The sequence below is a fragment of the Sabethes cyaneus genome, chromosome 2 (assembly GCF_943734655.1).
Source record: "Sabethes cyaneus chromosome 2, idSabCyanKW18_F2, whole genome shotgun sequence".
In the NCBI taxonomy this organism is placed as follows: Eukaryota; Metazoa; Arthropoda; class Insecta; order Diptera; family Culicidae; genus Sabethes; species Sabethes cyaneus.
In genome coordinates this window covers 171,739,374-171,761,963 of record NC_071354.1, presented here as the reverse complement: position 1 = coordinate 171,761,963, position 22,590 = coordinate 171,739,374, and the positions used below count along the sequence as shown (strand labels likewise).

At 40.3% G+C, this 22,590-nt stretch overlaps 3 protein-coding genes and 1 long non-coding RNA gene across 4 annotated transcripts; 3 read left to right on the top strand and 1 right to left on the bottom strand.

Moving 5' to 3' along the window:
• Positions 1-6,085: 6,085 nt before the first annotated feature.
• Positions 6,086-9,334, bottom strand: LOC128734938 (tetratricopeptide repeat protein 27). Its single transcript, XM_053829353.1, has 3 exons — positions 9,210-9,334; positions 7,635-8,502; positions 6,086-7,577 (listed from the first exon to the last, which is right to left on the bottom strand). The coding sequence occupies exons 1-3, from the start codon at positions 9,250-9,252 to the stop codon at positions 6,128-6,130; spliced, it is 2,361 nt and encodes a 786-aa protein (XP_053685328.1). The 5' UTR covers positions 9,253-9,334; the 3' UTR covers positions 6,086-6,127.
• A 483-nt stretch (positions 9,335-9,817) lies between these two features.
• LOC128737247 (dynein axonemal assembly factor 10) lies at positions 9,818-11,104 on the top strand. Its single transcript, XM_053831851.1, has 2 exons — positions 9,818-10,842; positions 10,897-11,104. Exons 1-2 carry the CDS (start codon positions 9,941-9,943, stop codon positions 11,102-11,104), a joined length of 1,110 nt encoding a protein of 369 aa, XP_053687826.1. The 5' UTR covers positions 9,818-9,940.
• A 369-nt stretch (positions 11,105-11,473) lies between these two features.
• On the top strand, positions 11,474-12,854 carry LOC128735042 (uncharacterized). Its single transcript, XR_008412005.1, has 2 exons — positions 11,474-11,899; positions 11,973-12,854. It is a non-coding gene; the product is annotated as an uncharacterized LOC128735042 (long non-coding RNA).
• A 2,338-nt stretch (positions 12,855-15,192) lies between these two features.
• On the top strand, positions 15,193-16,030 carry LOC128737637 (ribosome biogenesis protein SLX9 homolog). The gene has a single exon (XM_053832313.1). It carries the CDS (start codon positions 15,306-15,308, stop codon positions 15,984-15,986), a length of 681 nt encoding a protein of 226 aa, XP_053688288.1. The 5' UTR covers positions 15,193-15,305; the 3' UTR covers positions 15,987-16,030.
• Positions 16,031-22,590: the final 6,560 nt, after the last annotated feature.

Genomic DNA, 22,590 nt, shown 5'->3' with positions numbered 1-22,590 from the left:
GCTGTTCGATACAATCAGTCCGTAAGTGATCACCTCAGTTCTTCAGCGGCATCTAAACATTCATCAGCATTCATCCGAGTACCACTAAGGCGGCAAGTTCTCCATCGGTTGGAAGTTAGTCCAGGCGCTCACTCAATGCCGGCTAGCGCTTCTCTCCGCTCGTCAATCGTTGTCCAAGAGTCATCCGAGATCGACTTCTTCCGCCCAAGGACTTTGTCTCTGGTTGTGATGGAGGTGTTTTTAATGCTGGTCCATTGTTCTTCGACAGTTTGTGTTGTTCGACAAAGACCCTTTTAAAGACCTTAAGATTCTCTAATCGACAGCGTATCTCAGCGATAACAAGAAGGTGATAGTCGGATGCAATAGCCGCGTTTCGTTTGTTGCGTACATCAAGAAGGCTCCTTTTCTACTTTCAGCTGCTGTAGATTTGGGCAATTTGGTTTTATGTTCGGACGTCGCGGAAAACCACAAAACTCTACATACAGCTCCCTGTTTTGGCTTATCTCTTTTAGGCCATGGCGTCTCACGAGACGTTCAAGGTCCGCGCTTTTCGGACTCGCCCAAGCGGATTTGAATGTCACCCTTCGCAGGTCCAGCCTCTGTTGGCATGTTATTCTTTCATTTACCAGTTCCCACTTCATCAGGAATGTATGTGCTCCTGAGCTCTGTAGGAACTCGACTCCTTTTTCTCTCGTGCAGCCTTTTCACCTCGTGCGCCAGAATAGAGCAACACTTACTTGAACGATGTCTTGTGTTGTAAGCTGTGCCAGCTTACCCTCCTGGGCTAGTGTCAGTACACGCCACTTTCCGATTCATGTCTGTGTGGCCATCTTAAACGTAGAGGGAACCGCTGTTCCCTCTTTCCTGTCTGCAAACGACAACCAAGGTTGCGTACCCCAGCCGGCACCACGTAGAGGTAGGGTTAGGAGTAAATTGACAGAGGTGGGAAGCGTGCCATAAATTCACTCTTTCCCATTCTCCAGTAGTCGTTACGTATCCCAAATGTTGGCGATCAATTGATGCAAACAGTCGGCCAGCTATCTAGGCTCATTTTGATTTTCAAGATCTGCTCCAAGACCATCCTGCGTATCCAATATCAGTTGACACTCATTGGCACTCCCTTGTCAAAACAACTTTGCAGCTACAGAACCCTATTGTATTCTATTCTGTGTTGCTTACAAAAGATTGTTTTTGGGCACTGAACCATCCAATTATAGATGTGAAAGCTTTTTCCTGACCGACAGGAACATTCGGGTGCTTGCCCAAGCAGCACACTAAATAGGTTCATTTAGTTGAAGCAACCGGATTACAACTGAAATTAGTCATATTTTGGTTACCACAACAACTGTGTAACAACCGTGCTAGTAGGGCTAGGGTGGTGATCTTGGTATCACCTCTTGGACAGCGATTGCAAGGCAAGGAATGTACCTTGCCTTAGAAAATTCAGAAACCAACAGTAACAGGCTCCAAATTTCCAATCCAATGTCCGTTGTATTTTGTTTTATTTTCAACGCCTAGGGTTTCGTCGAATGATTCGACTTCAATCACGCAAAAGGTCGTTCGTTTACTAAGTGTTCAGTGATGTCTTGTAAGCTGGTAAGAGCCGGGACGACAATAGGCTACAACTGCTGTTGTAAGACCCGAGCATCATCAGAATTTGGGCCCTTGTTAGCATGCGACTCTTAATCCAGATCTTAAATCCAGTATTCCACCACCCGAGAGTTGCGATCTTAAAAATGGTCTCAAAGTAAAAAACGATTTTTTCTGACAATATGTTGGTTAATCATCATTCAGGCCAACCCTTGAAAAAAGTTTTTTAACGATATACAATTAGTGTGAGGCGAATAACAAATAGGGTAGCGAAGAATGAAAGTGGAAAAATTGAATTGGATGCCTCATACGTTTCCACTATTTTGATTTATAGCCAAATTATATAATGTTTGCCGGTTTCACACGTCTTCTGGACACTTATAGACTCCATCCTCTCAGCAATATATCAATTGAAATGAAGGACTTAACGTTAATTTTTGCTGGCCGGACTTTTCAGTACTAATGAAATAATCGTGTAGTATTTATTTCATAAATAATAAAACTGTTAATTTTCAACTGTTTTGTTTGCTACTAATTAAAAAAAAAATATTTCCTTAGGTTTCACACATGTAGAACGTAAACTTCTAGTTAAACAACCCGGTAAACATTGAAAATCATTTAAAAAGAGCTGAACTTTTAACATATGGCGATATATAGGCCAAACAATTGCTTCTAGTATTTTGGCGAAATTAATAATCATTTATGCGTTGCACTTCTGTGTTCAACATAAGTGTAAGACCATAAAATGGTTTAAAAACTAGGTCATGTCATTGTTATCGGAGCTATCGAATACCATTCATTCCATATGTGCATAAAATGACATTTAAATCTATTAAATCTTATCGTCTACTTATGATTGACTTATTGACCGTTTATCTTACGTAGATTAATAACCCATCGGTAGTTGGATAGGGACAATAACCTGTCAATCGCTTAAGAATAAGCAATACTGTCGATTAAACGGCGAGCAACTTAGAGCACATTTGCACTCTGTTGTCGACGAAATGTATTTACTGATAAAAGTTTGACAATTGCAAAAATATCCATAACTAGTGAGTGTGCTCCTTTCCTTAGCCATTCGTTGAATAACCTCCCAGTCGATGAAATGCCGGTTATAACGATCGCCGTGAAGTTGAATCTTTTTCAATATTTTTTTGAAAAACTGCATTCACGCTCTAGCCGCTGTATGACCCTTGACCCTTCCTTTCAGCCTAAGCCTAATGACCCTTCCTTTCAGCATATCCGTCAACTCAGGTGTCTTTTCTTCAGCATGCAATTCGCCATTACATGTTTCCTGTGCGTAAAAAAGGAACTAGGAAAAACGAAGGGTCTCTCCTCTAAATTCGATATCGAAACTGCTTGATCTTGACCAGTATTGACTTGATATTTGGACCAGTATTTGCGTTTTTCGAACAGTACATTTTACATTACTGGTAATCATTAATCAACATGGCTTTATGCCTAAGCGCTTCGCGACTACCAGTGCTAGCTCTCAACAGATATTTTTACACTAATCTTTCCGAAACTTTCAATAAATTAAACCATCGAAAAAGGCCCGTTAACTGCATTGGTTTCGCTTCCTATCCGGTTGGTAATTATCGCGGCCATCTCTTCACTGCTCATTCAGAAATCTCACAAGGCAGTCATCTCGATCTTCCTCATCTACTGTAATGACGTAAACTTTCTGGTTAACGGTCCGTGACTTTTGTTTGCAGACGAGCTTAAGCTGTATTCGCTGTCTTTCAAGAGGAATTATCGACCTTTGCGAAATAGCTTGTCGACAAGACGACAACCGCATGGTATTAATATTTTTTGAAACGGTGGTTCTACAATTAATAAAGGGACGGTAGGGGAAAATAATGAAAAATATTTGAATGGAGGGGAAAGAGTCCCTTCTTCAATTGTAGAACCACCGTTTCAAAAAAATATTAATAAATATGCTTGACCGCGTTTCAAGGTCAAAACAAAAAACACGAGGTTTGGCCAACCTCATGGTGCTAAACCTCAACAAGTTCGAAATCATCACATTTTCTAGAAAGTTAACTAGCTATTTGCCGTTACGTTGTGAAAAATGCGTTAACCCTTAAAGTAGGCTGACCAGACGTCCCGGATTTTGCGAGACTGACCGGATTACCAAGCGTCCCGGAAAGTGTCCCGCATTGATTAATTTTTTACTATTCTGAGTGTTCAAATGCTCAGAAAAGCGCCAGCTGGAGTTGTTTTGATCTAGGGCCACAGGTCACCAATTTCCCAGGCGTCTCAGAAGTCACAATTCGCTTCCGACCTAGTGAAGCCAACTCGCACGTTGGGCTCCTTTGTTCCTGGTACCAGTGGAGTTGTACCGTAGCCTACCGATTTGCCATATGTACGATGGAAAGCAGTGCGTGTAGCTCCAAGCAGTACCTGGAGTTGGTGATTCATATGCCTCCATCTTTTTCCGCTTTTAGTTGGTACTCCACCAAATACCGTCCGTAGTACCTCGAACCGCTCGAACACGACAAGGGCGCGTATGTCCCCCGTGTGCAGCGCTACAGCTTTAAATCCAAAAAGCGCTACTAATAGAGGTTTTGTAAATCGTCGGTTCCGTACGACGCCATAAGCTTCTTGATAAAAAAAAGTTTTGCGAAGGCATAGTAGACTCGATTTCCCATTCGAATGCGTCGCAGGATCTCCTTACTAGTGTTGATGTCCGCAATCACCAGCGATCCCAAATACACGAACCCTTTTACGACGAACTAGAGCGCCGCCGTTATCGGTTACCGTCCGTCGAAGGTGCATATTGGTTCCCGTTGTGTCAATTTCTTTCATGTATTTGATCTTCAATGCATTTATTTTTAACGCTATACTCGTAGGCTTCGCTTTCAGTCTGCCTTAAATTGCCTTCGCCGTCCCGCACCCCGATCTGTCACCAATTGTGTGGGCCTGTGCTTAAAGGGTTAAGGATCTCGGTATACTGCTTAATTCCAAGCTCATTTTCAAACATCTTCGACAAGGCCTGTAGAAACCTTGGGTTCATTATGCGCATCAGCAAGAACTTCAATTGCTGCTTGTGCACTAGTTTGCTCCAATCTAGGTTATGGCGCTACAGTTCGAAGTCCTTGACATCAAAATGGAGTTAGCCGAATCGAGTTAGTGCAACGCTGCGGATTTGTTCTGCTGTTCGGAGACTTCCTGGGATTATCCTCTTCCTCAGTCAAGCTACGAACAACATTGTACACTCATACTTGGACTCTCTGCATATTTGTGCACATTCTAATTATGTACAGTACAGTAGCTTCAACACGATCTCGTCTCATGTTAATCTGTTTCTTTTGTTCTGCTTATACTCAATTATAGCAACTGATCTTCCGTCGATAAAAACTATTTTATTTTAAATTGTTTTTGTGTTTTAGGTAAGAACACCTCTTCTTAGTTTCATTCGTTTAACTAGGGTTACTAATCTCTAGTTACAAACCCTTAGTCTTCGTAACGATTTACAACTGGAGAGCTAAAGATCATTCTAACCGCTAGAGTTACAGCAATTACAGTCAAGCGAGTGTTATTAGAACTACTGATATTCGGCCTAGTAACGTTCGACCGAATAATCTATAATTTTCTAAAAAGTGGCTTTCTTGGAAATGGTGCTTTCGGGAAAATGACTTTCTGGAGAATGGTGCATTGTGGGATATAATTTTCTGGGGAGTGGGTTCTTCTGGGGAATGGATCATTCTGGGGTATGGAATGCTGGAGAAAAGATTCCGCGGGAATGATATTCAATCGGCTCAGGCTCTCCTGTCCCACTAGTTTCAGATACATTACACATAGGATAGTTGGAGATAGAAAATGAAATAATAGAGAACAGGGTATTTGGTTTGCTGCAACGTGATAAAATAGTTGATGGTTTATATAATGTAATATTTATATAAAATATCTAATCTGTGACAGTTGACTGTATTAAAAACGCAATGTGTAATATTATTTGAAATTGAATGATCCGATCTATGGAATATGCAGTCTTACTTACTTACTTAATGTATGTTTGTGTTCCTTTAAAATCGCCAAAGAACTTGCCTTGCCGATTACCATACCATGTCTAGACCGAGCGGTGGCTAATATGTGCTGTGCTTCTGGCATGTTTTCTATGTCTCGTGATTTGCTGTTCTCGTTGATGATGCTGCCTGCCGTTCGCCTGCTCGTTTTTTAGCGCGAGCCAGAAGGGACTTGGTCCTGTACCCATTACAGTCCTTATCTCTTTTCCACTCAGCTACTGCCACTATTGCTACTAAGGCGGAATACCTATTTCAAACTGAGATAATTCAGTGCAGAGCAGACGCGTTTCTTAGAAAGGTAGAATAACAGGTAATCAGTGACTATTCACCAGGCTAGAGGTAAACCGGAAGTGTGTACCGTACGGAAGTGTTGATATTTTGTATAAAAATAAACAAATATTTAAGATTGAAACCATGTACTGTAACAATAGACATATATATATATTTTTTATATTTTATGTGTTCACTTTATATTATACTTAATTGAATTTAAATTTGTACGCTTCATATTACTGATTTGCACTATCTGTTAACTCTGCATTGAGTGCTTCTATGACATATTTGAGTTGATTAACCAGGTCAGCATTTTGTTCCCAGTTTTCATTACTGGCCGCTCGGAGACATCCTTGACCGGTTAATCTTGCCGAGGACAGTTGAGATTTTACCGCTTGACACATTTCCAGGTCATGTTTCGCGTTGAAAAATGCTTGCAAGCTGTTTTTGCATAGCTCAATGCATATTTTTAATATTTTTTCGCTACTATCGGGCGCCTTTGACCACTGATTATTACTTTGTGTATATGCGCGATAAGCGTTTTGCAGCTTATTGGCTTTTTTAAGCATATCTTCTCCCTCTAGTTGAGCCGACAACTCATACAAATAGCCATTACTTACATTTCTAGCACATGCATGCCCAAGAAGCTGAAGCATCTTCTTTGTTAATCGCTGCGACGAATTGTCACTAGCGTCCAGCGCTCCTTCAAAGACAACTTTAGTCAAAATCTCCAAAATTTCGTGATCTTCAAATTTGTCCTTCAACTCCATGAGACGCTCATATGCATTTATAGCATCTTCGTAGTTTTTGGTATCTATACTTACAAGAAGAAAATTTTCCCACACTTTCCAGTTATCAAAATTACACTTTAGAGCTTCTTGCAATATTTTATGGGCTCGTGTTTTTTGTCCTAGTTTAACGTAGGCTTTAGCTAGATTGTTCCATGCTTCAAATCCATGCGATTCTAAGGATGTATAGAACCTGTAAGCTTCGGCTGCTACGTCCCATTGTTCAAGCTGCAAAGCGGCGAACCCAAGTCTAAGGAGAGTAGTCTCCTGAAGACAATTGATTTGGATTGATTTTTGAAAATGCGGAATCGCCTCAGCAAATTGGTTTTTGGCAAAGTAATAATTGCCCCAATGACGCTGTGCTCTGGCACTGGTTTCTTTTGATAGCTCCCATGCATTCCCGTAACAGCCTACGTCATCGGTTGCATCTCCCAGCAAACAATACAACAATACTGTTGGTTTTTTGCTTATTTCCTGTTGGATAATCTCTGCTGCTTTGTGTCGTAAATCCAACGTGGTATAACATGCAATTACTTCTTCCCAAAGATGCAACTCAAGGAAAAGATCCAAAGCAGTTTTCGTCATTCCTAAGCTAACCCTTAGACGTCCAAGAGTGGCCTTTATTTGCCATCGAGGCGTTAATCCAGAGGCAAATGCGTAGGCTAATCTGTGTTGCAGAGGATTCGAACCACCATCTAGCTGGCGAATCAGATCTTCACATTGTTTAAACGAACGTTCGACTGTTCTTTTGTGATTCGCTTCCAGCTGAATGTTGAACAATAAAGCTGCAATTCTAGTCGCCAAAGGGCCATGTTTTTGGTACAGCAAAGTCGTAAGGTACGGCTGTAGCTCTTCGTCGGCTAACTTATCCCTAGGCTGGGAGTGTTTTAAATAGAGTCTGCAATTAAAATATTTACTTAAAATCGAAAATTAAATAAATATCAAGCGAACATACAGATTTGTGAATATGATTTCCTGTACCAAACTGGGCAGCTGCACATCTTTATTTTCTTCCTCTGCAATAAATTGCGTTTTCTCCAAGCGCAAATCATCATCAAGGTTTAACATACTTGGAAGAATTATTTCACCATGCGTTTCAGCAGCTGGTTTCAGCTGTCGTGAGTTAAGAATATTGACTCGTAACGTTAGCTGCGGTAATGGATTTTGCTGATGTTGTGTTCTTACTCCAAGTGCTCCCTCAACGGTTAGTTCGATACCAGAAATATCCTTCAACGACTTCATCCATTGCTCTGACTTAGTGATTCGTTTGAAGAAAATGTAGCCTTGAGCTATTTCGATGTGGCTCTGTACCAATAAACCATAATGGTCTATGGTACTAAAAGTGGACACCAGCAGTTCCGTGTTCCGATCGAATTTTGAATACAGTTCGTGTGAGAGATCGTCTAAACAGCGCTGATGTATCATTAAATATCGAAGATACCATAGTCGTTCCTCAAAACTCGCCGGGCTTCCGAGCTCTTCTGACTCAATGGTAAGTACATCAAACGCTTTCTTACAAATGTACAACAGCTCTGGCGAGCTAACGTTTTCATTTAACTCTTCTCCATCTGATTTCAACAGGTCAGCTGCTTTTACACCTGGCATGAGTTTGGCCGAGTATTCAGCAGGAAGGCTCGGTCCAACAAAATTGTCCTGAGTGAAGGCGCACAAAGCTGCTATACCCGTTACAAGAATCTCCTGCCGATCGATAAAAACTACCTCCCAGTCAATAGGCTCTATTTTATGAAATTCGTAGGTACTGAGAGACTCTTCCCAGTCGCAAAATAAAGCGTCATGATAAAAAGCAGCGAGCTCTGGGTAATCTGAAAGTTCGATATTAGAAAGGGATAATATAACTACAATTTTGAAAAATTCTAAAACATGTTTGCGGTTCTTGATTCTTAATTCCTATCTAAACTTTATTCGCATGCATGATCTGCTGCCAATTGAATGTTGAAAGGCTCACAGAAATGCTAGGGGTTCCGTCAATTGTGAAGAATTTTCAAGAATTATTTATCAAGTGCTTACTTTCATCTAAAATATACATGTAGGTAATTTTAATTTGCCTTTTAAAATACGTTATGCACTACAGAACTAATGGTCTATTCTTTTTTATTTTTTCATCAATGCCCTGCATTCATACAAAAATAATCTGGTCGTTTTATACAGGTATACTGTGCAAGCACCATATTCGAAACAGTGCCTAATTCTGAACAGTTGCTAATTTTTCGTAAATATTGACAAAATTCTAGCTATTTAAACAAATTAATCACTACATCTGATGATTTTATATTACTAAAATGGTTTAAATAGCTAGTGTTTTGTCAATATTTAAGATAAATTTGCAGCTGTTCAGAATTAGGCACTGTTTTGAATATGGTGCTTGCACGGTACCTATTGATTTTTATCATTTTCATACTTTTTTTTGTAAAGAAGTTTTTTGATACATACTACCTACCCATTTTCTATCGCTAATTCATTTATCAAAAGTTAATCCGATATTAACACCTATGAATATTTTGATACGTACCTTTTTCCTCGAGAAAATTAAAGACTCTTATATTTAGATCCATTTTTCTGCCTGTAAGATGGAACAAATGTAAAACTTTCGTGTAACAATAAGCGCATGCGGTTGAATTCTGCGGGTCCGATCCTACAGTAATGGCATGGCAGGGCAGTACGCAGTAAAATGAGTAATATGAATACGAATATTACGCGTTTTCTATAGAATCGCGAGCAATGATGCCAAGAGTGTTGGGAATAAATATACCACTTCGCCACTTCGAGTTGAAGATTACCCGGGACAACACGGATAGCACCCCGCTGCGGGATGACTTAACAAAACAAAAATCTTATGCAGACGGATAATAAAATGTGTGTAGGCTCTGCTAGGATATTAAAATATTTTTAATTTTTGCCGAAAAACTAGAATTTAAAACAGAGAAAAACATCAGACGATTTCAAATCCATGCAATTACCAAAATTTTGCACATCTGGCGCTCGTGTAAAATGCTGCTGTCAGAATATCGATCTTATTTATAAAAAAAATGGAGAGAATGAGCGAATGAGAGATCCGCCCGAAACTCAGCACTCAGTCAGTGATAATTTAGCCACGTGGGTTTGTTTATGTTGCTTAGCAACAGTAGTTTTTTACAGAATAATTCCCGGCCGAAAAAAGCCATCGCGAACAACTTTCAGATGTTTGCTTCTGTGGTGTAGTTTTGCTATGTTACATTGGAATATATTTACCCGATAGCAAGAATGGATTCGGTTCATATGATAGCGCATATCGAAAAGTCGTTAGATTACTCCGTATTCGATGTAAAGTGGATTCCTAGTTCGGCAAAGTTCGTGGTGATTGGTTCGAAACCGAAAGGAACCGGTATTATACAGGTGTATCAGCTATGCGCGGAAGGATTGGATAAACTATATGAAACGGAGAAACCCCAGTCTTTCAAATGTTGCTCGTTTGGTGCTTCGCAACTACGAGAGACACAGTTGGCCACGGGTGATTTTGTAGGCAAACTGGCAATCTATGACGTGGAAAGATTGGGTAATGCAATATACGAAGCCGAAGCCCATGCTGGAATTATTAATGCAATAGATGCTATTGGAGGGACGACGGTCAATTGTGGTGCTCCAGAAATTGCAACGGGTGGCAGGGATGGATCGGTAAAGATTTGGGATCCAAGGCAAAAGAACGATCCAGTCGCACATATTAGTGCTATAGGCAACAGTCCGGCCGAAATAAGAGATTGCTGGGCAGTAGGATTTGGAGATTCTTATAATTCTTTAGAGCGTTCTGTAGTTGCGGGATACGATAATGGTGATATCAAACTTATTGACTTACGTGTAATGAAGGAGCGATGGACAACCAATGTAAAAAATGGTGTGTGTGGAGTTGAGTTCGACCGAAGGGACATCAAAATGAATAAGCTTGTTGTGAGTACCTTGGAAGGTGGATTGCATGTTTTCGACATGCGAACTCAGCACTCGGAAAAGGGATTCGCCAAGTTGTCGGAGAAAAACGCAGGTCAAGCTTTAGGTACTAACGGGGTTATTAACGGAGCAAAGTCAACCGTATGGGCGGTCAAACATTTACCCCAGAACCGTGATATTTTTGCAAGCTGTGGAGGATCAGGAAATGTTCGACTGTGGCTTTAGTAAGTTTCGTTAGAATATGTTTTTCTGAAAACTAATGTACAACAAAATTTCAGTCACTATCCTGAGGCGCGAGTCAAAACGCTTAGCAGCGGAGAACAGCATGGTGTTGTTGGCAACCTGGAAATGTTGAATGCGACAACTTTATCAACACAGCCGGTGCATGCTTTTGATTGGAGTCCTGATAGACAAGGTCTGGCTGTTTGCGGATCATTCGATCAAACTGTGCGTGTTCTGGTAACTACAAACCTACATTTGCATTAAATATAGAAATAATATATATGGCTTTTTTTTTATTAATTAAAATGTGTGAATAGTAGGGTATCCAACGTATTTTGGACCCCCTCAGCAGCTGTACATAATTTGGACACTTACAGCAAAATCAAATGCAAGTGTCCAAATTATGCACAGCTGCTGATGGGGTCCAAAATAGGTTGGTTACCCTACCTAATAGTATTGCAGTAAATTTAAGAAATACAAATTTTGAAACGATTATTAAAAGCACGAGTTAGGTGCGAGTGCGGACTGTAATTATGTAAAAGAGTATCAATAAGTTTACGATTCGAAGGCTTCGAGGAACTTACGGATAAGGCTTTTACGATACAATAATCAAAATGGATTGGTTATTCATGCTTATTTGCGAATCTATTAGCGAATTCATAAATTAACCTGGCTCAGGTCGATTAGCACTCAGTTTTAATCGAAGTGCTGTCAAAGCGTTCATAAATTCAAGAGCAACATTTCAATAGGACCCAAGTGCAAAATATAAAAAAACTGGTTTTTTGGTTATATTTAAAGCTTTTTTAAGTATCTATAGTAAATACAAAACATCATAGTGATTTAAAAACTATATAGGTCTTAAAAAGCAAATTTGAAAAAGCCTTATGTGAAAACTGGCAACAAAGTTTTCATTTTGTGCTTCGGCCCTTCTGTATGAAAAAGCCTATACGCAGTTTGTGTTTTGTTTTGCTTTCGGCCCTATTTTTGTTGTGAGATTTCTACGCATCGCAAGTGGCAAGTGGCAAGTAATCACTGGCCATCTCCGGTTTAGTACGTTTCGTAAGTATTAAATACACAAACGTTTGTGTTTCCAATAGTAATTAAATGTTACAATGCAAATTAAATATTTTAGAAACAGCCAGTTCTGCAGTTGCTGCCACGAAGATGATCCCTTCCGTACAATTGCGAGAAAGACCCATATTCGAACGGGCAATAAAAACAATACGTTGTTTAAATACTTTTCACCTGCATAAATAACACGGCCATTCACAAAGACGACACGTTTTGGTACTTAAGCCTGCACGGCAACAAACATTTACGCTACTTTCCGGCCTTTCCGGCTCACACAAAAAAAAGCTATTTCGCTTGATATATGTATCACCTGTGGAGGGACCGACCGGAGTAAGTTCATTAGTTGCGCGACCAACATTTACTATCGCTGAACTGCCAAGGCGGTATGCACTTGCACGCGGTGAGTTAGAAATGCAAATGAATGAACCGCTGCATTGCTTTAAACTACCATAGCGACTGTCGCTGAGTATGAAACGGAAGCGGTAACTGAAGGCTTATTCTGCAAAATAGTTTTCACGTATACAGAAAAATATCCACACACTGTCACCTTTGCTAGAAATTAAAGATCCAGAAAATTTTCGAGATGATTATAAAGAGGACACATCAAACATCGGTGGATGTCGTTCATGACGTGGAATCTTAATTTGAGCTAGAAGATTGCTGCTAATAGTCGTAAACTAACTGGAAAGGAAATTGTTATTGTATGATAATACGCTGACCGGGTCGGATTTTAAGTTCCTGATAGACCCGGTGAACTGATTAAAAATGTACGGATAGATGATTCGCTTTTGCAGCATATTGAGGCTCTGGAAAATCCCATCGAATGACGGCGATGAAAAATATGTGTCGAAAGCTTTTGATTGGCGTTGATGAAAGAACAATGATTTAGAAAATTGTCAATTTCTCAATAAGAATGCCAAAATAAACATTTTTTCTTGAAGAACATGAAAATTATATTTACTAAAAGTTGTAAAATCCAGTGTTTCGATGGCAACGAGACCAACATTTGAGTCCTCCGCGAAAAATAGGGTAAAAATACATGGCTTGCAACCACCATACATGTTTTTACGGTGTTACTGGAACGCGAAACGATTCCAACTTGATCCTGATAAATAAATCTTATCAAGAATTGACCTTTCAAGTTGGCCTTTAATGGTTTTGGAGACAGCAAGTTTTAAACCCTAAAGGTACATTTAGATTGGCAACATGTGGCACGCAACTTTTTCCAAACTGTTACCTGATGTTTCCATGCAACTATAGCAACATATCACAAGTATTTAGATGGCGACAGAAGCAACGCTTAGCAACAACTAGCAACATGTCGCATTCCGCATGTTGCATTCCACATGTTGACAAGAAATTGTCCGGTCTAAACGCACCTTTAACGTAAATCGGCAAATTTTTCTGCATTTCACGGGTAACAGGTTTCGCTTCACAAAAACCTGCTCAACGGAGGTGGCAGATTTGATGATGAAATTAAACCGCAACTTCTCTAGTACAAATAATGAAGCTGGCCGGCGTCCTGTCCTCTGTCCTGGTCAAGAATTTTTAACCTTTTATAGCCACTGTGCTTTAAAGCAACTCGATAAACAAGGGCCAAATGCAAAACGCTGACTGAAAATCGGCCCAACACCAAAATCATATCACCACTGACAGTAAATAAAAGCCTCATGTCAAAGGCCTCAACTACAATGGATAATCAAATCAGCCTTATGAAAAAGTCGTATTGCCGAAAGATTTCCGAAAACGGCCCAACGCATATTTTTGCAAATTACAAAGTAAATCAATGTGTTTCCTGCTAGTTGTTGCATTACACATTAAACTGTTATGTTTTTGCATCAAAATGCGTCATTCAATTCTAAACATAACTATTTATATCAAATGAGGAGTTAAAAAATGATGCGCAAGTTTCATCATCGATTTTCTCGAAACTGTCAGTTTTGACTTCGGCCTATTTGAAATGTTGCTCTTGAATTAACCGAGATTGCATTTCGGTTAAACTGACAGCATTCAGTTTGAAGCGCAGGTTAAAACTGTCTAGCATTACGGTTTACGGGTCGATCTGTCAAACTGCGCGTATCGTTTGTAAATTTCGGGTTCGAGTTAGCACGAACCCATCAGGTTAATTTATGAATTCGCTATATACGACGATTCAATTTACGCATAGTCCAAATTTAGTGTGCATTTTTTAGTACAAGAGTGCTGTCAGTCAAGGGGTTTCCAACAAGGGACTGGCAACCCTATCCCTAAGCAATGTGTTTGACACTTTAACAGTAGCCAACATTAGAGTGACTATTACGCGTGGCGATAATGTCAAAATTGGAATGATAATTATCTGTCAGTGTCATTCCAATCGAGCAGACGACCTATCCAACGCGTATGCAGGAAAGAGAAAAAAAAACCTTGGAAAAACCCACCCCGCTGTCACAAATGTCATTCCCATACATTTTTCGTGTAACCAACATCTCATCTAGCCCACAACAAACTTTGCCTCGGACAAAATGTATTTGTGAGTAGCCCGCTCTAACTTCAGCCTCGGATGAATCAGTATTGGTAAGCTCCCGAACAAAGCTACTTTTTTGCTTTTTTTCTTTTTGTGTCGGACGTGTAGGAAGCGTAAAAAGATGTTAGCTACTTCTTTACCCTTCAGTTTCATACGCCTGGAAAAACCGCACTGCATACATTTGGGATGACATGTCGCCACTCTACTTCCCTGCGAGGGGATGCGCTGTGCTATCCCTCACTATGTATTTGACAGAGGATAACGAGGATAACATCGCGCGCGCTTCCAAAACTGTCAACGCTTCCAAAAGTATCAAATTTCAATGGCAGTAACTAGAGTGACTATATACAGAGTGGCGACAATGTCAAAATTGGAATGATAATTATCTGTCAGTGTCATTCCAATCGAGCAGACGACCTATCCAACGCGTATGCAGGAAAGAGAAAGAAAAACCTTGGAAAAACCGCATTGCATACATTTGCGATGACTTGGCGCCACTCTGTATATAGTCACTCTAGCAGTAACATAGCGAGAAAAAAAAGAAAAAGCAAAACATCGATTTTCATTGTTCGATGTTGTACTAGTTGTACCCGCTGCTCCTCTCGTTAATGGCGCATTCCTTTGCTTCCCTGATGCTGTTCAAATTTTTTTAGTACAATACAAATGACAAGCATACGTAAATAAGTTACCTTGGTTTGATGTGCTTTAGTCGACTGGTGGATTTTTGTTTTGTTTTTGTCGAGTGCTTTTGTGTTTTCTGTTTTGTACACATGCATCGTAAATTCGTAAGCATAATTCACAACGTGTTTCATAAATTTCTATTTTGAACTTGTGTTATGTTATTAGTGTAGTGAAGCAATTAAAATACTAGCTATAGAATAACGTAACGCGATGGGAAAATTCAACAAAAAATTGGTTCAGGTTAAATCTATACTCCAGAAGAAAAAGGATGTCGAGCCTAAAGTTGTACCTGGACCTTTTCCGATATATCGATCTACACCGGTGCAGCTGAATGGACCAGAACCAGATAGCTTTAAAATTCCATCCGCATCGAAAACTTCTGATCAAACCGAGTCAAAAACGAAACGGCCACAGAAATATGATGATATCGTAGATACTACACCGGAAAAATCTAAAAAACTGCGAAAAGTTGCCATCAGTCGATTAAATAAAAAGGATAAGAAAAAATTTCGTAAGGAGGAGCTTTTAACCAAGATTAAACTTACCCAGACAGCTTTTAAAGAGGATAAAGAAAAAAGAAAACGGGAGAAGACGGTTGTTACTGGCGATTTGCGTCCGCTTCTAGATGCCTTGCCATCTCTAGACTCGTTAATAAAACTGAAGTCCGCCAACGTGGTAAAAACCGGAGTTCCAGAATACGATCAAAATATATCGAAAAAGAAACGACCTGCTCGTTTACACAAAAAGCGAGCAAATATCGTCAAACAGTTCAACAAAATGAATCAAGTATTGAATTCTAAACAGTTTAAAAGAAATCCTAAAAAAATGATAGCGGAATACATACGAAACACGAGAAAAGAACAGCAACGATTTCTGTTTGAATCTGCTTAATTTTTATACGTTATGCTATTTGAGTAAGAACATATTAAATCTTTACAGCGAAGCGCCGTTTTTTATTGAAAACATTCGAACACCCCTGCGATAGGGTTTCTATAATATTAAAACAGATCAGTCAAGCAAAGTGACCATTGGTATGACTTACGTTCAGTATCTCTGCGTTAATCTGACGACTCGATAATCCAACAATTTTCAATCAAGCACTGCCTTAGTGCCATCCCAAGTCCCAACTAAATGTTTAATGGTACTCTTAACTACGTTGAATTTTACCAGGACCTCCATTTTTTTATAGTTCTTCTCAATAGACTGACGTGCTTGCTTATTTCGAAACATTACTGAGTATAAAACAAATGTGTTGTGTAATTATGATATTTTTTTCGAAAATCTTCCGAGTTGGTTCAGTATGGATGTAAGCAAGACCAAATTTCAAAACCATACTGACATTAAATTGACTACACCAACCTCGTGTTTTGTCTTGATCTTAAATTTTTGTCTAATTAATTTTTTTAACGAAAGTTTTTACAATCGACGAAGGGGATGGTAGAAAGTAATCGGTGGTGGTAAGAGGTTTTGCCATTTTGTTTAGTCCGTTTTTCTTGTTTTTTTCATCTTCAGCTCCATTTTTCCATTTGTTTCTCGTTTTTCTCTATTGATTTTCTTTCTCGTTTTTCTTTTCCCTTTTGACTTCTCTTGTTTTCTGTTCCGCATTTCCTTTCTTGTCTCGTTTCCCCTCAAAACAAATAATCATTTTTCCTTTTTTCTGTCCACTGTTTCCCCTTTCTCTGTTCCTTTTCTCTGAATTTGCTGTACCGTTTTCTCCTTTTTCCTGAGTCCTGAATTATCTCTGTTCTGTTTTTCCCCATTTTCTGGCCCGTTTCTTTTCCTGTCTCGTGCTTTGTAATTTTCTATCCCTTTTGACTTTTTTCGTCTTAAAGGGGACTTTCTAACTCCTTCTCTATCCCGTTTTTCATTCGTTCGCCTTTTCTTTTTTTCGTCTGATTCACCGTTATTCTATATTTCGAACGGATTGCTATTTTTGAACGAAATTTCCGCCAACAAAATCAAATGGGCAAAACATCTTGTTCGAAACAAGTCGAATGAAATAAAGATTCGTTCGAAATACAGCATGTCCTGCTTTTCCTCCTTTTCTGCCACCGTCTGTTTTTTTGAAGTATGATCCCTTTTGCCTTTGTTTTCCTTTTTTTTTCTCCGTGTTATTTTCTTTTCTGTCCCGTTTTTTCACTTTTCTATTCTCGTTGTACCATTCACCTGCTCCAGAAATTCATCTTTCTCTTTTCCTCCTTCTAACCTGTTTTTAATCTTCTTTTATTCTCTCATTTTTTAATTTTCTCTCTTTTTTGTTTTTTATCTTTCGTTCTTCATCTCTTTCTGTCTGGTTTCCTCGTTTTTTCGTGGTTTCCTTCTTTTTCTCTCCCGTATTTTTTATCGAGAAACCAGAGCATAGTTTTTTACCATTTTCTGTCACGTTTTTCTTTTTACATTCTAGTTTTTATTGGTTTTGCTCTCGCAGCTTTCCTCTTTTTGTAGCCCGTTTCTTCAGGTTTCCGACAGGTTTTCCTTTGTGCAATGGGGCTGCCCCACAGCGCCATAAATACTAATGATAAAACTATAATTTCTACTACAATATTATAAATAATAAATAACTCTTCAATTGCCTCTTACACTAGTCTTTCGAATTCTGTTTCACTGAGGCACTGTAGTCAATTGAGCATTTTTTGAGCAAAAAACCGCAAATGAAAAAATCCGCAACCGCCTGCTTAAAGCTAGACTTGAAATTAAATTTAAAATCGAAGTTGAAATTAGACTAAGCAATGGACATGAAATTAAACTTGAAATTGAGTTTAAAGTAGGAGTCGAAATTGGATATAAAGCAAAGCCTTAGGTTTAAACGTCTCTAAACCCTTCTTTATCGACACAGACTTCGCCGCCGGATATTAGAGTACAGCACAATTACGGTGCTAGCGCAACAATTCTATTGACTCAAGAAGTACCGACTAGCCGAGATTCGAACATCCGACGCCTTGCTTGAATTTAAATTGTACTTGAAATCGGTTTCGAAACTGGGCAAGAAATTAGAACTAAATTTCAACTTGAATCTGAGCTTAGATTAGGCTTGCCGCTTGGAATTAAAGTTTTATTTATAGCTGGAATTTAAACTGAACTTCAAACTGGGACTTATTTTACGCAATTAATTAACTTATCGCAAAAATAATGACCGATTAAATTAAAAACGACGGACTTCTAGATTACAGAAACTATTTTCTTTTTATAACTTATCTTACAGAGAAGGTGGGGAACAACGCGAATATCACACCGAAAAGTTTACCAAAAAGGAAATGGTGTGACAAGCCATAGACAGATATGGACAAATATTTCGTACCTGCTTCAACATTGGGATGCGATTAAAATGTTTCGAACGTGAGTTCACACTTAATCATCCATGCGGACTTTGATGAATTTTTCCGCCTTAAGCTGGTTTCCAACGTCCAGGCTATTCTAATATTATTTAGCATCAAATGGAAGTGTAAAATGACCTACTTATTAACCTAGCAGGAACTTGACAAATTTTCCATTGCTTGTGCCCAAGGTGAAATATTTAACAATTCAAACTTTATCCTTCGTATCAAAACAGATGGACCAAATGCACGGGCAGGGGAATATCATAGTTGCGAAAACCTGTTTTAATACTAAAGCTAGCTTGAAGTGGTTATGGAAAGCTGCTGAAGTGAGTATTTAATATAAGGAGCATTTTACCCATACAGTGGTAGCAAATCAGCAACTGTAGATTTTCTCTCTACAGCATAGCACCTGGCTCTCAGTTTCCAACCTGTTCTAATTTTATTTGACATCACAATAAAGTGTTAAGTAACCTACTTTATTTTCGTGACTGAATGGACATTCATAGATACCAGTAGATAGCTCGTCACATTAGCTATATTCTTACTTTCTACCAAAAACTTCGGACTATGAGGGCAATGGGCAACCTAATTCAAATGTAGATCAGGTGCAAGTGTATGTAGGATGTAGCACAGGGTCGCTTTTAGTGCGTTTTTATTGAAGATGGCTATCATGTTTTTATCCAAAAAGCTTGATTTTAGGAGAAAAAAGTCCCGTTCTAATGACCAGTCAAAAGTAGGGTGATACCTGTTCGAAGCACTTCAAACCACTTCAAACCAACATCTTTAGTCTCGTTCTTTTGGCCTCGTTGTCCAAATCAAATTGCATTTTTACTGGATAAGTTGATACCCACAAGTAAAGATTGTATTAATTACGCAGTACAGTAATAGCAATTATAAATTTACTGCTGGAGTAGAAAATCATTTAATTTTCAAATGTCATAATGAGATCCATGTAGGGGAACTGTGGGTAAAATGAACAGGGAGGTAAAATGAACAGGTAGCCAAATTCCCAGTAAACCGAATAAAAACTGTACCAGATTGAAAGAGGTTTACAGAGAAAACGCGCGCAGTGATTGAAAGTACGTCCGTATGGTTTAACGTTTATTCGAGAAGAGGATACATATATAATCAATATCAACAATAGCAGAGTTAAAAGTCAAGCGTTACACGCTAAAGCAGAGAAATATAATAATAGATTAAAGTACACCGTTGTTACACTCTAAAGCACAGCTTATCGTATATCAACACCCCCACTTAAGCTGATGCGTCAACTCCCATAGCAGCACGGTTGCGTTCTAGCTTGATCCGTTCAAGAGTCTTCGTCAGGCCATCAGCAATCTGTTGATTGGTGTCTACGTAGCTCAGCCTTACGATGTTCTGGTCAAGGGCATCGCGGATAAAGTGATGACGTATATCTATATGCTTTGTCCGTGGCGTATAGCCTCCATTTTTGGCAATGCATATAGTGCTTTGGTTGTCACAGCAAAGTTGGATAGTCTGTTCTTGTCCAAGTTGTTTTATCAAACCACGCCACCACATGGCTTCCTGTACAGCGGCAGATAGGGCCATGTACTCGGCCTCGCATGTCGATAATGCGACGGTAGGTTGTCTCTTGCAACACCATGAGACTGCACCACCTTGCAGCATGAAGATGTAGCCGCTGATCGATTTCCGATCGTCCAGGTCAGACGCCCAGTTAGCGTCCGAGTATCCAGTCAAATTGGTATCACTTCCCTTGGTGTACCGCAGCTTCAGTTTCGATGTACCTCGCAGGTATCGAAATAGATGTTTCACTGCTTCCCAATGCTTGGGTCCGGGATTTGTGTTGAAGCGACTTAGTTGGTTGACTGCGAAGAGAACGTCGGGTCTAGTGCACTGCGCTAGATACATTATACTGCCTACAGCTTCCTGGTACGGAATCCCTTTCAGCTTCGCAATTTCGTCCGCGGTTTGCGGGGCCATTTCCTTAGTCAATTTCAAACTGGTATTCATCGGGGTCGACACTGCCTTTGCATGTTGCATGTTGAATCGGGAAAGCATCGACTCGATGTACGCCTCTTGGTCGAGTGCTACACTATCAGTGTTCTTAGTGATTCTCATTCCGAGGCACGAACTAGCAGGTCCTAAGTCCTTCATACGAAAAGCGTTGCTCAGCTTAATCTTGATATCGTTGGTCAATCTTTCATCATTGGCAAAGATCATGACGTCATCAACGTAGATTGCAACGAATATCATTCGATGGCCTTCAATGCGATAGTAGAGGCATGGATCAAACTTCGATGGGGTCATCCCAAATCTGCGTAGAGCCGCATCGAGTTTAGCGTTCCATACGCGACTGGACTGCTTAAGTCCGTAGAGAGCCTTATTTAAACGGCAGACCATTTTTGGTTTATCCGATCTTTGGAAACACGGTGGCTGTTCCATATAGATCTCCTCCGATAATTCTCCTTGGAGAAAAGCCGTTGTTGCATCCATCTGCTCAATGGACAGGCCATGCCGGGCAGACAAGGCGAAAAGGTACCGCAGGGAGCTATGACGCACCACAGGTGAATAGGTTTCATCATAGTCCACCCCCTCTCGCTGCGAGAAGCCTTTTACGACTAGACGCGCTTTGTGTCTATCAACGTTGCCGTTTGCGTCGTGTTTGGTTTTGAAGACCCATTTGCATTTAATCGGCTTCCTGCCTCCAGGTAGTTCGGTCAAGGTCCAGGTGTTATTTGCCATCAGCGCTTCATACTCCTCACGCATCGCATGCTCCCAGAGTGTTGCGTCTTCCCGCGAAAGCGCCTCCTGATGTGTAACCGGGTCACCATTTGCCAGTGGATCCCTAGCAAAATCCATGTCGATCGCGGTTGCGATTCCACTAAATTGCTCCTGGGACGTGAGCTGCACCGGAGTATCCAGCTCATTCGTATCAGCTACCTGTAACGGTTTAGAATGCGGCAGACCTTTGTGCGAAATTTCGAAATCGTTGTACTTGCCTGGAATTTTGTGCTCCCGACCGCTACGCCTCAACACCTGTGACTGAGGTGGATTTGAAGTTTTGCGCGGAGGGAGCACGGAAGTCACGTCGAAACTGTCGAGCTCTTCCTCATCTCCACTGTCGCAATCTGTGAAGATATCTTCGTCGTTGTTGGACGTTGCGACCAAACGGTTGTCCGATGTACTTGTAGTTGGAACGGAAACGAATTCAAAGTCGAGCGGGACCAAGACTTTATTTCGTTTGTCGACTGGTGGGCTTGAAGTTCCTTCGTCGATGAAACAGACCTCACGACTGGTAAACACCTTACACGACTGCGGATCGTAGAGCCGATATCCTTTCGTATAGCTATCGTAGCCAACAAAAATACATTCATGGGATTTGGGGTCCCATTTCCGACGGCGCTGTTTGGGGATTTGCACCATAGCCTTGGTGCCGAAGATTCGTAGATGCGAAAGGTTAAGTTTCTTTCTGGACCAAACTTCCTCAGGAGTAGAATCATGACCTTGTGTTGGTGATCGGTTAAGCAAATAAACGGATGTGTGCACGGCCTCAGCCCAGAATCTCTTCGGTAGTCCTGCTTCAAACAGTAAGCATCGAGCGCGTTCAACTATGGAACGGTTTGCGCGCTCTGCCATCCCGTTTTGCTCCGGAGTATACGCTGTAGTCTTCTGATGTTGGATGCCGTGCCGTTTTAAGTAGCTTTCGAATCCGCTGTTCACATATTCCTTTCCATTATCGCTGCGCAGTACCTTAATCTTCCGTTCGGATTGTCGTTCGACCATCACATGAAATTCACGGAACGTTTTCAGTACTTCAGCTTCCGACTTGGTTTTTAGAAAGTAAGTCCACATTTTGCGAGACTTATCATCTACGAACACAATATAATATCGGCTTCCTCCGATAGATTTTGCCTCCATAGGCCCGCAAATGTCGGTATGCACCACATCGAGTATATCCGCTGCACGAGAACCTTCCTTACTAAAGGGGTGCCGACAATGTTTCCCCATTGAACACACCTTACAGTCTCCGGTATCAACGTTGTTGATTGCGATTCCATCCGCTAATCCTTCAGCTAATTTACGGACACTCTTCGGATTCAGATGTCCTAAACGTTGGTGCCAAACCTTTGCGCTGGTTGAGGTTGAGCAAGCCAAACCATTTTGCACACTTTCTGGTCGTTGTTCGAAAGAAAACA

Coding starts and splice junctions, on each gene's coding strand:
- LOC128734938 (XM_053829353.1), bottom strand. CDS start 9,252: ATGGATCTAAATATAAGAGTCTTTAATTTTCTCGAGGAAAAAG. Junction 8,503..9,209: donor TAATTTTCTCGAGGAAAAAG/GTACGTATCAAA, acceptor TCGAACTTTCAG/ATTACCCAGAGCTCGCTGCT. Junction 7,578..7,634: donor GAAATCATATTCACAAATCT/GTATGTTCGCTT, acceptor TTTTAATTGCAG/ACTCTATTTAAAACACTCCC.
- LOC128737247 (XM_053831851.1), top strand. CDS start 9,941: ATGGATTCGGTTCATATGATAGCGCATATCGAAAAGTCGTTAGATTAC. Junction 10,843..10,896: donor AATGTTCGACTGTGGCTTTA/GTAAGTTTCGTT, acceptor ACAAAATTTCAG/TCACTATCCTGAGGCGCGAG.
- LOC128737637 (XM_053832313.1), top strand. CDS start 15,306: ATGGGAAAATTCAACAAAAAATTGGTTCAGGTTAAATCTATACTCCAG.